The sequence below is a fragment of the Oncorhynchus tshawytscha genome, linkage group LG22, assembly GCF_018296145.1.
Source record: "Oncorhynchus tshawytscha isolate Ot180627B linkage group LG22, Otsh_v2.0, whole genome shotgun sequence".
NCBI lineage: Eukaryota > Metazoa > Chordata > Actinopteri > Salmoniformes > Salmonidae > Oncorhynchus > Oncorhynchus tshawytscha.
In genome coordinates this window covers 3937248-3951123 of record NC_056450.1, presented here as the reverse complement: position 1 = coordinate 3951123, position 13876 = coordinate 3937248, and the positions used below count along the sequence as shown (strand labels likewise).

Here is a 13876-nt window from a genome sequence, read left to right as displayed (position 1 = left end):
AATCCACGATAATCAAGAATTTCAATAAGCATTTCTCTACGGCTGGCCATGCTTTCCTCCTGGCTACCTCAACCCCGGCCAACAGCTACTTTCCCAAGCCTCCCCAGCTTCTCCTTCACCAAATCCAGATGGCCGATGTTCTGAAAGAGCTGCAAAACCTGGACCCATACAAATCAGCTGTGCTAGACAATCTGGACCCTCTCCACCATTGTTACAACCCCTATTACCAGTCTGTTCAAACTCTTTCGTATCGTCCGAGATTCCTAAATATTGGAAAGCTGCCCCCTTTTCAAAGGGGGTGACACTCTAGACCCAAACTGTTACAGACCTATATCCATCCTGCCCTGCCTTTCTAAAGTCAAGTTAACAGATCACTGACCATTTCAAATCCCACCATACCTTCTCCTCTGTGTAATCCAGTTTCCGAGCTGATCACGGGTGCACCTCAGCCATGCTTAAGGTACTAAACGATATCATAACCGCCATCGATAAAAGACAGTACTGTGCAGCCGTCTTCATTGACCTGGCCAAGGCTTGACTTTGTCAATCACCACATTCTTATCGGCAGACTCAACAGCCTTGGTTTCTCAAATGACTGCCTCGCCTGGTTCACCAACTACTTTCTAGAGAGAGTTCAGTGTGTCAAATCGGAGGACCTGTTGTCTGGACCTCTGGCAGTCTATGGGGGTACCACAGGGTGCAATTCTCTGGCTGACTCTTTTCTCTGTATACAGTCGTGGCCAAAAGTTTTGAGAATGACACAAATATTAATTTCCACAAAGTTTGCTGCTTCAGTGTCTTTAGATATTTTTGTCAGATGTTACTATGGAATACTGAAGTAGAATTACAAGCATTTCATAAGTGTCAAAGGCTTTTATTGACAATTACTTGAAGTTGATGCAAAGAGTCAATATTTGCAGTGTTGACCCTTCTTTTTCAAGACCTCTGAAATCTGCCCAGGCATGCTGTCAATTAACTTCTGGGCCACATCCTGACTAATGGCAGCCCATTCTTGCATAATCAATGCTTGGAGTTTGTTAGAATTTGTTTTTTGTTTGTCCACCCGCCTCTTGAGGATTGACCACAAGTTCTCAATGGGATTAATGTCTGGGGAGTTTCCTGGCCATGGACCCAAAAGATTGATGTTTTGTTCCCCGAGCCACTTAGTTATCAATTTTGCCTTATGGCAAGGTTCTCCATCATGCTGGAAAAGGCATGGTTCGTCACCAAACTGTTCATGGATGGTTGGGAGAAGTTGCTCTCGGAGGATGTGTTGGTACCTTTCTTTATTCATGGTTGTGTTCTTAGGCAAAATTGTGAGTGAACCCACTCCCTTGGCTGAGAAGCAACCCCACACATGAATGGTCTCAGGATGGTTTACGGTTGGCATGACACAGGACTGATGGTAGCGCTCTCCTTGTCTTCTCCGGACAAGATTTTTTCCAGATGCACCAAACAATTGGAAAGGGGATTCAGAGAAAATTACTTTACCCCAGTCCTCAGCAGTCCAATCCCTGTAACTTTTTCAGAATATCAAGTCTGTCCCTGATGTTTTTCAAGGAGAGAAGTGGCTTCTTTGCTGCCCTTCTTGACACCAGGCCATCCTCTAAAAGTCTTCGCCTCACTGTGTGTGCAGATGCACTCACACCTGCCTGCTGCCATTCCTGAGCAAGGTCTGTACTGGTTTTGCCCTGATCCCGCAGCTGAATCAACTTTAGGAGATGGTCCTGGCGCTTGCTGGACTTTGGGTGCCCTGAAGCCTTCTTCACAACATTTGAACCGCTCTCCTTGAAGTTCTTGATGATCCGATAAATGGTTGATTTAGGTGCAATCTAACTGGCAGCAATATCCTTGCCTGTAAAGCCCTTTTTGTGCAAAGCAATGATGACGACATGTTTCCTTGCAAGTAACAATGGTTGACAGAGGAAGAACAATGATTCCAAGCACCACCCTCCTTTTGAAGCTTCCAGTCTGTTATTCGAATGCAATCAGCATGACAGAGTGATCGCCAGCCTTGTCCTCGTCAACACTCACACCTGTGTTAACGAGAGAATCACTGACATGATGTCAGCTGGTCCTTTTGTGGCAGGGCTGAAATGCAGTGGAATTTTTCTGGGGGTGATTCAGTTCATTTGCATGGCAAAGAGGGACTTTGCAATTCATCTTATCACTCTTCATAACATTCAGGAGTATATGCAAAATGCCATCATACAAACTGAGGCAGCAGACTTTGTGAAAATGTATATTTGTATCATTCTCAAAACGTTTTGATTCTCTGATCCACCTCTACGCAGACGACACCATTCTGTATACATCTGGCCCTTCTTTGGACACTGTGTTAACAAACCTGCAAACGAGCTTCAATGCCACACAATCCTTCCGTGGCCTCCAACTGCTCTTAAACTCTAGTAAAACTAAATGCATGCTCTTCAACCGATTGCTGCCCGCACCCGCCCACCCGACTAGCATGACTACTCTGGATGGTTCTGACTTAGGCATTTGTAGTTGTCCACATATTTTATGTGTCTGGCTAGACTGTAAACTCTCCTTCCAGACTCATTAAGTACCTCCAATCCAAAATGAAATCTAGAATCAGCTTCCCATTTCGCAACAAAGGCTCCTTCATTCACGCTGCCAAACAAACCCTTGTAAAACTGACTATCCTACCGATCCTTGACTTCGGCGATGTCATTTACAAAATGGCCTCCAACACTCTACTCAGCAAACTGGATGCAGTCGATCACAGTGCCATCCGTTTTGTCACCAAAGCCCAATAGCACCCACAACTGTGACCTGTATACGCTTCAGCAGGTATCTCTCACTGGTCATCCCCAAAGCCAACACCTCTTTTGGCTGCCTTTCCTTCCAGTTCTCTGCTGCCAATAACTAGAACGAATATTGCAACAACAAAAAAACAAACAAACAAAACATTTTTTCCTGAAGCTGGAGACATATTTCCCTCTAACTTTAAGCATCAGCTATCTGAGCAGCTTAACCGATCACTTTCGCAACCCTGGTCCTCGAGTAACCCCAACAATACACAGTTTCATTGTTGCTCATAACTAAAACACACCTCATTCAACTCATTGAGGGCTTGATGATTAGTTGAAGTTGAACCAGGTGTGCTTGTCCAGGGTTACAACACAAATGTGTACTGTTGCGGGTACTCGAGGACCAAGGTTCGGAAACACGGATCTATACCATCTATGTCAGTACAATCCTTTACAGGAAGTATATTGAACACATTTGTCTACGTTCTCTAATTGTATCAGCTCAAAGATAACAGTTTAGGATGCTGGCTAACTGCTAGCTCAAGTTGTTATAAATCTGACTTAAATGATGTGGATTGTTCTAATATCACATTGCCACTGGCAGTACTTTTGTTATTACATACTTTGTATAGGTTCTCTTTCTATTGGGATAGGATGACCATGAGAGTTTCACAGGATAGAACTTTGACATCAATTCACCTCACATGAATAAAGTTATGGGATAAATCATAGATAAATCAGTCACTCTGCTCAATTTGACATACATCTAAGACTTTGGAACTACAGTATAGGGACAATTTTTGCAGAAATGACTGCATTGATGTTTATACAGTAGTATGTTTGTTTGTAGGTCAGCAAGTGTTGTTTTAGACTAGTCACAAGAAATGAGTAAGCAAATAAAAAAACATCAATACTTGATCTACAGCCATGCAGAATCTATAACCTATTGAAGGCCACCACCTGTACTCAAAATTTCCCAAGTCTCCAGACTTTGAAACCCATTAAAACTAGTAGCCCGTGTTGTGGCTGCCTCCACACTTCCAGAGTATTTGTCTACCTCTTCTTCCCCATAGACTCGGTGCAGAAGGCCCTCATTACATCCTAAAACACATTTCTAGGCAGCGGTGAAGTGAGCTAATAAGATCGTAATACTCTGTCATTTACAGTAGAGCACTCCTCCAAGGAGTCTGCAGTGCCTTCAGACATGAGATGCATCTCAATGAGGTTGCTCTCATATCTTATGCTGGCCTAAGAACACAAAGTAAAGGAGAGCAATATGGTGAATGCCTACCACAAAAAAAGGCTTTTCTACTGAGCCACACCAAACAAAGCTGTACTGAGATGACCTGGTCTGTGAAATGTCATAATTAATTTCAATATTTTGTAAGTGCCACAACTCTGCGATATTCTAAAAACGAACCATTAGTGACTTAAGGGTCTCCCTGTAGCAGGGTTCCTCAACTGGCAGCCTGCGGTTTAATTTGGCACCCTAGGTTTTTTGGTAGAATTTTCATTGTTGGACATTAAACACTAGGAAATCAGCTTCAAGTGATTTTAATTTGGGAAATATGTTCAAGTATTTCCATCATATACAAATGTAAGCAAGGTTTGAAATTATTATGTTTTAGTCAAATATTATATATGTTTGCGTTTCTTGCGGTCAATTTGCAGTCTACAAATGATTTGTAATTATGTTCCGGCCCCCTGACCACTCTCTCTCAAGAAAACAAAGAAAAGGTCCCGCAGCTGAATCTAGTTGAGTATCCCTGCCCTATAGCCTACAATGATCATTCGAGAAAGCACTGAGGTGGCTACAGTATGAGACAACACCAGGAAATAGTACAAATCTGTATAACAGCCACTTCGGTACATAAAAACAAAAATAACCTTTCACCCTGACATAAAGAATGTGATTAATTCATAAATAATTTTAAAAAATGCTGCACACAATGTATTACCAAAGATGGCAGTGACCCATTGAGAGAAGGTGCAACATACAGGAGCAGCTGAGCTGTGCAGCAACTAATTAAAACACAAATGATGCGCCTGGAGACTTCTCTTAACAGTGTGTCACCATCGCTTGAAAACTTTAAGTGGCGCCGCAACTGACCCTTATGGAACTCCAGATAGATTCCAGGGCTTGTCAGTGACTGTGATCCCAGTGATAAGCACAGGTCTGATGACCAATGGATTTTTCCACTGTGGGGGAAGATTGGCCTGATTGGTAGTTTAAGTGTGGGCCAGGTTCCCAGAGCCAGTCAAATGTGGAAAACTCGGACCGGGACCTCGTGGAATGCCCCCGTATCCGGCACATCAGGACACCTTACTGCCTTACACAGCCAGCCTGAACATGCATGCCCTCATTTTAGTACCAGGCAACAGGGAGTCTTAAGTCATTCTGGACTACTCAAGCATTGGAAAGTTTAAGTCGTACAGTATGAGAATATATTGTATGTATAGAATAAGTGAAAATAACAACACCTTTGTATTATATCTTCTAAAACATTTTAAAGTGTTAATTATTTTTAAAAAATAGGATGGATACATCTGAATGATTTCCAAAACAAAGGTATCTTTATTTTGAAGAGCAATGTCAAGGCACAAGACAGAGGTTTCTGCTTTCTCTTTCCCAGGGACCTATGTTGATTGCCATGGGCTTGCTTTTCTACATATGGTATGTCAAGCTTCCACAAACGTATCACCAAGCTCAGAGCAATGCCTAAACATCCACAGCAGATTTACTAAACACTGGTGTGTCCATAATGTTATTTGGAGGGGGTGGGGGAAACCGGTCCCTCTGGTCCTGACAATGGCTAAGCATAGCACATTTACCACTTGTCCATTATTCATACAACTTAATCTGATGCATGTCATCTGCAGAGACACATTTAGTGTGGATGTTGACTTACCCAAAATTCCACCGTTTTCCAGAAATCCTGGTTGGACGATTCCTGAAACCCGAGAATTTTGGGAAAGATACCCTTACATTTTGCAACCCACGCTATGGCAATTCTACAAACAAATACCCCCCCAAAGTAACAACTATTTATCTTGTTCTAGACCAAACGTAACGGCTTATCATTTTATCCTTTATAGTACACATAGCAAATCATACAAATAACATTTCATAAAAATAAACTCTTAAATAAAACAAGGCAAAAAACATGACAAACATAACAAGGAATGCTTAGTGTATACAGTCCATTCGGAAAGTATTCAGACCCCTTGACTTTTTCCACATTTTGTTACATTACAGCCTTATTCTAAAATGGATGAAAAATCATTTTTCATCAATCTAAACACAATACCCCATAATGACGCACTTGTGATCTCATACCAAAGGGTTGAGAATACTTCTATAAATAAGGTATCGGTTTATTTTTTTAAATAAATTAGCAAAAAATTTATTGGGTAGTGAGGATTTTCTTTTTTAGATCCATTTTAGAATAAGGCTGTAACGTAACAAATGTGGAAAGTATTCAGACCCCTTAACTTATTTCACATTTTGTTGTGTTACAGCCTGAATTTAAAATTGATTCAACATTTTTTCCCCTTCAGACACAATACCCCATAATGACAAAGTGAAAAGTTTTTATCCATTTTTGCAAATGAAGTACAAAAACCTAATTTACATAAGTATTCACACCCCTGAGGGGGCAGGATAGCCTAGTGGTTAGAGTGTTGGACTAGTAACCGGAAGGTTGCAAGTTCAAATCCCTGAGCTAACAAGGTACAAATCTGTCGTTCTGCCCCTGAACAGGCAGTTATCCCACTGTTCCTAGGCCGTCATTGAAAATGATTTTTTTTACCTAACTGATTTGCCATATAAAATAAACATGTTAGAATCAGCATTGGCATGGATTACAGAGGTGAGTCTTTCTCAGTAAGTCTCTGAGCTGTGCACACCTGGATTTACAATATTTGCACATTATTCTTTTTAAAAATTCTTTATGCTCTGAAGCAGGTTGTTGATAATTGCTAGAACGCCCTTTTCAAGTCTTGTATTAGATTTTGCCTGTGCAATTATTATTATTTTTTTTTTTGGGGGGGGTCTTTGCCGATGACAAGCATACCCATAACATAATGCAGCCTCCACTATGAAGAGTGGTACTAAGTGATGTGTTGTGCTGGATTTGCACAAAACATAACTTTTTGTCCTGAAATACAAAGCCTTAAATTCTTTGCCACATTTTTTGCAGTTTTACTTAAGTGCCTTGTTCTGTACAGGTTTCCTTCTTTTCACTCTGTCATTTAGGTTAGTATAGTGGAGTAACTACAATGTTTATGATCCCTCCTCAGATCTCCTGTCACATCCATTACACTCTGCTACGGTTTTAAAGTCACCATTGGCCTCATGGTGAAATCCCTGAGCGGTTTCCTTCCTCTCTGGCAACTGAGATAGGAAAGACGCCTGAATCTTTGTAGTGAGTGACTGGGTGTCCAAAGTGTAATTAATAACTTCACCATGCTTAAAGGGTTATTCAACATCTGCTTTTTACCCATCTACTAATAGATACTCCTGAACTGATTTAGGCTAGCCATAACAAAAGGTGTTGAGTAGTTATTGACTCAAGACATTTCAGGCTGTAACACAAAGTATGGAAAAAGTCAAGCGGTGTGAATACTTTCTGAAGGCACTTTATGTGCCATCATGGTTTGTCATAATTGATTCACTTTACATCCATCTTTGCTATTTATAAAAAAGCTGCACTGGCCTCATCATCATGTTTAAGCACGTTAAAAAAGGTAGACTCTGCAATATAACATCACCATACACAGTAAGGGTGTAACCGTACTTGTATTTGTACCAAACCGTCCACACTGTGAACCCAAATTAAAATACGTTAAAAATGTTTTTATTTACAACATAAAAACACTAGGCCTATAGGCTATGCTGCATTGTAGGCCTACGCCTCGAGTAAATGTGATCTGAAAAAAACATTTCAGGCTATTCCGTTAAAACAAGTACAGTCTATGTGCACATTGTAATTCATTGTAATCTTATTTTTGAGCATTTCAAAATTTTGTGAGGCGCAGCAAAGAATTTGTTCTGCATAATGGTGAGTGGTGGGGTCAACAAACCAGAATTAGAGGATCCTCCATCATCGTTTAGATCTCAAGTTTGAGAACATTTTGGTTTCCTCCCAGTAAATTACAACCGCAATGGATAGAGAGTTGTGGATAACAATGTCACCTATGCAGCTGTCAACACCTCAAATATGTTGGCACATTTACGCCGACATCACTCCAGTATACCGGCGCAAGACAGAAACACAAAGAAACAATGTCTCCCCTCTAAATTCAAGCAGCTAAATCTGACCGGGACAAATAAATTACAAGAGTGATAGGTAGGCTAAGTGTATATATTTTTTTAACCGTCTTTGGTTTATAGCCACGGATATGCACTCAGTAGTTGAGAATAGCGGGTTTCAGCACCTCGTGAAAGTGATCGAGCCATGTTACGAACTTCCCTCTTGCACCCGTTTCAGTAAACAGGTCATACCCGCTCTATATAAGCAGGCCAAAGCCAATGTTTTCAATGAATTGGCCAATGCACCCTGTGTTGCACTTACTTAATTGTGACAGCCCATCACCTTACCCTGGAGTGGGAAATGTACTGTGCTACAGACACGGCCCCTTTACGAGAGCTACAAGTGTGCATCTGGCACTGAAGGAGGCAGTCATGGTGCATTTGTTACCAAGTGGGAAGTGGGAATTTACCACATACTACTGGGAAAAATCCACTTGAACAGCCCTCTAACTGGTAATGAATTACTTGTGGGAAATTTGTCGATCATCCTGAGCAACCACTTCTGGCACATGGATGGTGACCTCTGTAGTCACCTATGACAGAAATGGCCACTTAAGAGAATCTTTGGCAGTTAAATACAACAAAACATTCATTATAAAAAAAAAAACACCATTTCAGGATCTATTACTGAGGTTTTGAAACTATAATTTGTTTACACGCATGGTTGACGCAGCTTGTTGGCCATTAGTCAACAGCATCCAACTGATATTTATTTATGGACTTGAAAACTGGTAAATTCCCACCTCCCACATGGTTACAAACGCAGCATCAGAGTGGAAACTTGAGACTCAACATAACAATCCTGTCACAACCGACAATGCCAGGAAGATTGTGAATGGCATTTAATTTTCCCGTTATACCGAGACCGAACCATGACCCCAAAACCGCAATATGTACTGAAGCGTGGGTTTGGTGAACCATTACACCCCTAATAGACAGTGGGCAAACGCCCTACTTACACACATCAACTTAGCACAGACATTACTGGCTTATCCCAATTTATGCTGCGTTCAAAACAACTGGGAACTCGAAAATCTCTGACTTTCGACTTCAGTGAGTACAAGACAACTGGGAACCAGAAAAATTAGTTTTGAACGGTCATCCAAGTGGGGAACTCGGGCCTCTTTCTAGAGCCTCGACTTTCCGACCTGAAGATCACTGACGTCCTGATTTGACCTTGTTTTTCCCTGAGTTCCCAGTCTTGAAAGCACCATTACACCATCTCTTGAGTTGTGTGATAATGTCATATTGCGGATTCTACCTTTAAAGTACTACCAACCCAACCTACATGGATGGGGAAACTAGCCAGAAAGTCACCACATTATTGGTTCCCTGCAATGTGAATCTACAAGGTGAACAACGGCAACATTTCCACAAAGATTTTACAGAGGTACTTAATACTGACAAACAAATGTCCACCCTTTTTTGTCTAGAAAATATGCTGGACCTTTCTTGGTCCCACACCCTCTAACTCAAAATTAAAACAAAAAAACCTTGGTCGATTCTATCCAGTCTTGACATACACTATATTCCTCCATCTTCCTCTGTCCTTTCGAAACACACCCATAACATTGCTGCCTGAATATTTGTGAGATGAACTGTCCTCTGTTAAGCTTAACATATGCGAGTGCAATTGTGTATTTGTGTTTTAATGCAGCTCCACACATATGCCTAGGTTAGAAATAGTCCGCAATGTGACATTTTGATAACACTGCAGGAAAAACCTACTTTGATCGAAACCCCTGGCGGCACAGTGAAATGTTATTTTCGCAAATATATAGTATAATACATTTAAATACACAGAGAACATAAAATTCAAATGTACACAAGTCAAAACAAGAGTGTTACAGTGATAAAGATGAGAAAGTCGGTCTGTTGGTAAAGCGTGGACACTTGGGATACAGGGGGATGTCTTGGACTGTAGAGGCTCCGGAGCAGACAAAAATAATCCTTTAACCTCTCGTTACAAAGGTGTGTGCCCATCGTGTCGTACAGAGTGTGGGGGAATGGATAAGACATGGAAAAGTATGGTACAGGTCCAGTTGAAGGAGGGATTGCAAGACGTGGGTGACTCTTGACGGCTTTAAAGACTGGACCTTGGAGCTCAAATGGTGATGTAATGCTGTCTGAGTTTCCCCAAGAGGAACTCGTGGGTTAAATTGTGTCGTGTGATTATTCCCACAATCTGAAAGAGAAGGTACAGGGAGCGACATCATGGAGCAGACTGCTTCCTCCACTCTAGAAGGACTCAAAAATAATTAATTAGCTACAGTAGTTAGCTACTGAGCTATTCCTCTGCGTAGTGCTTCAAAGTAAAAGCAGATATCTTAAACATTTTGATAAAGAAAAAAAAGGAAAAATTGGTGTTAGTCCCTTGAAGCTGCATTTTTGTCAGTGTGTTGATTATTCATGCAGGTTTAGAATGGAACAATATGGACCTTTAATACATACTACATCAAGTACATAAAATGTGTATTTTGACAAGGCCACTTTTAATGTTATTAAAATGTCACCATTAATAAGCATTAAGGCTATAGTGGCCAACACAGCTTGGTGTGTCAGTTAATATAATTCCTCACCTGGGTTGTATTGATAAGCAATCAATCCTAAGGAAACTGACTGAAACAGGGAGGGACTACCTGAACTTGTCCAATAAGAAATGCTTATTTTCCATTTTCGTTGCAAACCATTTTGAAATGGTGTGCCCTAATGCAGTGATTTTTTATTCTGGTCCCGGGGACCCAAAGGGCTGCACATTTGTTTTTGGCCAGAGCACAACACACCTGATTCCACTAATCAAAAGTTTGAGGAGTTGATTAGTGGAATCAGGTGGGTGGTACTTGGTCAAAAACAAAGGAGCAGAAATTTAGAAACACTGCCCTACTGAATATGACCCAGGCCACAGAGAGGAAACAGGAAGTTAAGGAGTGGGAATTTTAACCCCTTGCGGTGCAACTCACCTCTCCTACTGCGTTGACCACAGGCAGGTGTCGAAGGCCCATGGTCCTGAACAAGTTAAACACTTGGGACACATGTGTGTTTGGGGACACTGTGTAGGGGGAAGGGTTCATGTACGGGGTGACGTCCTGAAAGGGAGAGAAGATGATCACTTACTATCACAAACATCTAACCAGGTAGTAACAACAAAAAGCCTCAACACTTTTGAGGAAAATTGTTCCTTTTAGGTGACAAAGCACAAACGTGATGCTCTTAAAGAAACGGTGTACAATTTAATGCAATGCGTAGAAACCTAATATTCCACAATTACTCTAATTTCAATGACATGTATTTCTATCAATATTATATATATTTTTTTTAATAAATGTATTTACAGGGTTACATATTAGTTTCTATTGCACAGCATGTGCTTCAGAAGTAGCTATATTTCATATAGGCTAGGGGTATGAAACTACACTGACCAAAAATATAAAACCCAACAATTTCAAAGACTTTACTGAGTTAAAGTTCATAAAAGGAAATCAGTCAATTTAAATACATTCTTTAGGCCATAATCTATGGATTTCACATGGCTGGGAATACAGAGATGCATCGGTTGGTCACAGATATAGTACATGGTCAAAAGTATGTGGACACCTGCCCGTGGAACATCTCATTCCAAAATCATCTGCATTGATATTGAGTTGGTCCCCCCCCCTTTGCTGCTGTAACAGCCTACACTCTTCTGGGAAGGCTTTCCACTAGATGTTATAACATTGCTGCAGGGACTTGGGATTCAACTGTGATTCATCTGTGGAGAGCATACTTCTCCAGTGTGCCAGTGGCCATCGAAGGCAAGCATTTTCCAACTGAAGTTGGCTACGATGGCGAACTGCAGTCAAGTCAAGACCCTGGTGAGGACGAGCACCCAGTTGAGCTTCCCAGAGACGGTTTCTGACAGTTTGTGCATAAATTATTTGGTTGTGCAAACCCACAGTTTCATCAACTGTCTAGGTAGCTGTAGCTTGGTCTAAGACGATCCCACAGGTGAATGTGGAGGTCCTGGGCTGGCGTGGTTACACGTAGTCTGCGGTTGTGAGACCAGTTGGACGTACTGCCAAATTCTCTAAAACAACGTTGGAGGCAGCTTATGGTAGAGAAATTAACATTAAATTCTCTGGCAACAGCTCTGGTGGACATTCCTGCAGTCAGCATGCCAACTGCATATCTCAAAACATGAGACATCTGGGACATTAAGTTGTCACAAAACTGCACATTTTAGAGTGGCCTTTTATTGTCGCCAGCACAAGGTGTACCTGTGTAATGACCATGCTGTTCAAATCAGCTTCTTGATGTGCCACACCTGTCAGGTGGATGGATTATTTTGGCAAAGGATAAATGCTCACTAACAGGGATGCAAACTAATTTGGCACAATTTGAGAGAAATAAGCTTTTTGTGTGCATGGAACATTTCTGGGATCTTGTATTTCAGCTCATGAAACCAACACTTTACATGTTATGTAAAAAAGTTAAATAATTGTAGATTCAGCCATGAACTGAATTTTGGTGAAGAGAATGGTCACGGGACCCTCAAAAAATTATGCTAATTTTTACACTACAAACTGCGGCCAGACGGAAGCCACTGCTCAGTAAAAAGGCACATGACAACCCGCTTGGAATTTGTCAAAAGGCACCTAAAGGACTCTGACCATGAGAAACAAGATTCTCTGGTCTGATGAAACTAAGATTGAACTCTGGCCTGAATGCCAAGAGTCTGATCTGGAGGAAACTAGGCACCACTCATTATCCGGCCAATACCATCACTACGGTGAAGCAGGGTGGTGGCAGCGTCATGCTGTGGGGATGTCTTTCAGCAGCAGGGACAGGGAGACTAGTCAGGATCGAGGGAAAGACGAAAGGAGCAAAGTACAGAGAGATCCTTGATGAAAACCTGCTCCAGAGCGCTCAGGACCTCAGACTGTCCAACAGGACAATGACCCTAAGCACACAGCCAAGACAAGCCAGGAGTGGAATTGAACCCAATCAAACATCTCTGGAGAAACTGAAAAATAGCTGTTCAGCAACGCTCCCTATCCAACCTGATAGAGTTTGAGAGGATCTGCAGAGAATGGGGGGAAAATTACAGGTGTGCCAAGCTTGTAGCATCATACCCGAGAAGACTCGAGGCTGTAATCACTGCCAAATGTGCTTCAACAAGGCATTGAGTAAAGGGTCTGAATACTTATGGAAATGTGATACTTCTGGGGGTTTTTATACATTTGCAAAAACCTGTTTTTACAGGTATGGGGTATTGTGTGTAGATTAAGGGAAAAAAATATTTAATACATTTTAGAATAAGGCGGTAGTGTAACAAAATGTGGAAAAAAGTCAAGGGGTCTGAATACTTTCCAAATGTACTGTAGGATATATCTAAATCTATTTTTTTTTAAATCGTATTTTCTGCTGCTCATAAATGTTATGTTGTGTTCCTAACTTTTTAAAGTTGGGAGCACCAGTGCTACCAATGAAAATGTTTAATTTAGAGCCCCGATTGTAAGCGCAGCAGTAGCTGTAGATGTGTGATGGACTGAGTCGTACCACTATCATGCGGGGATTGAGAAGGGCCAAGTCTAGGTCATGGATGTCTGGGAAACGGGGGTAGTCCTCCGTCATCTCAGCGTACGACAGTCTCGGCTGCGTGGCACTCTATGTGGACACAGACAGACAAATAAAAAGGCGCACAGACATACACACACACACACAAGAACATGTGTAGAAACACTACACACACACACAAGAACATGTGTAGAAACACTACACACACACACTGACTAACTCCTGGGTCGTATTCATTAGT

The 13876-nt window shown here is 41.5% G+C and overlaps 1 protein-coding gene across 1 annotated transcript in view; it reads right to left on the bottom strand.

Annotated features, from left to right (window-relative positions):
• Window positions 1-5323: 5323 nt before the first annotated feature.
• The window catches only part of LOC112221594 (chloride transport protein 6-like), a 28205-nt gene continuing 19652 nt past the window's right edge, over window positions 5324-13876 (bottom strand). The window contains exons 20-22 of the mRNA XM_024383747.2: window positions 13618-13725; window positions 11043-11168; window positions 5324-10267 (exon numbers count right to left, since the gene is read on the bottom strand). Coding sequence (XP_024239515.1) covers window positions 10187-10267; window positions 11043-11168; window positions 13618-13725 — 315 coding nt within the window. The 3' untranslated portion in view covers window positions 5324-10186. The remainder of the gene's footprint in view (window positions 10268-11042; window positions 11169-13617; window positions 13726-13876) is intronic.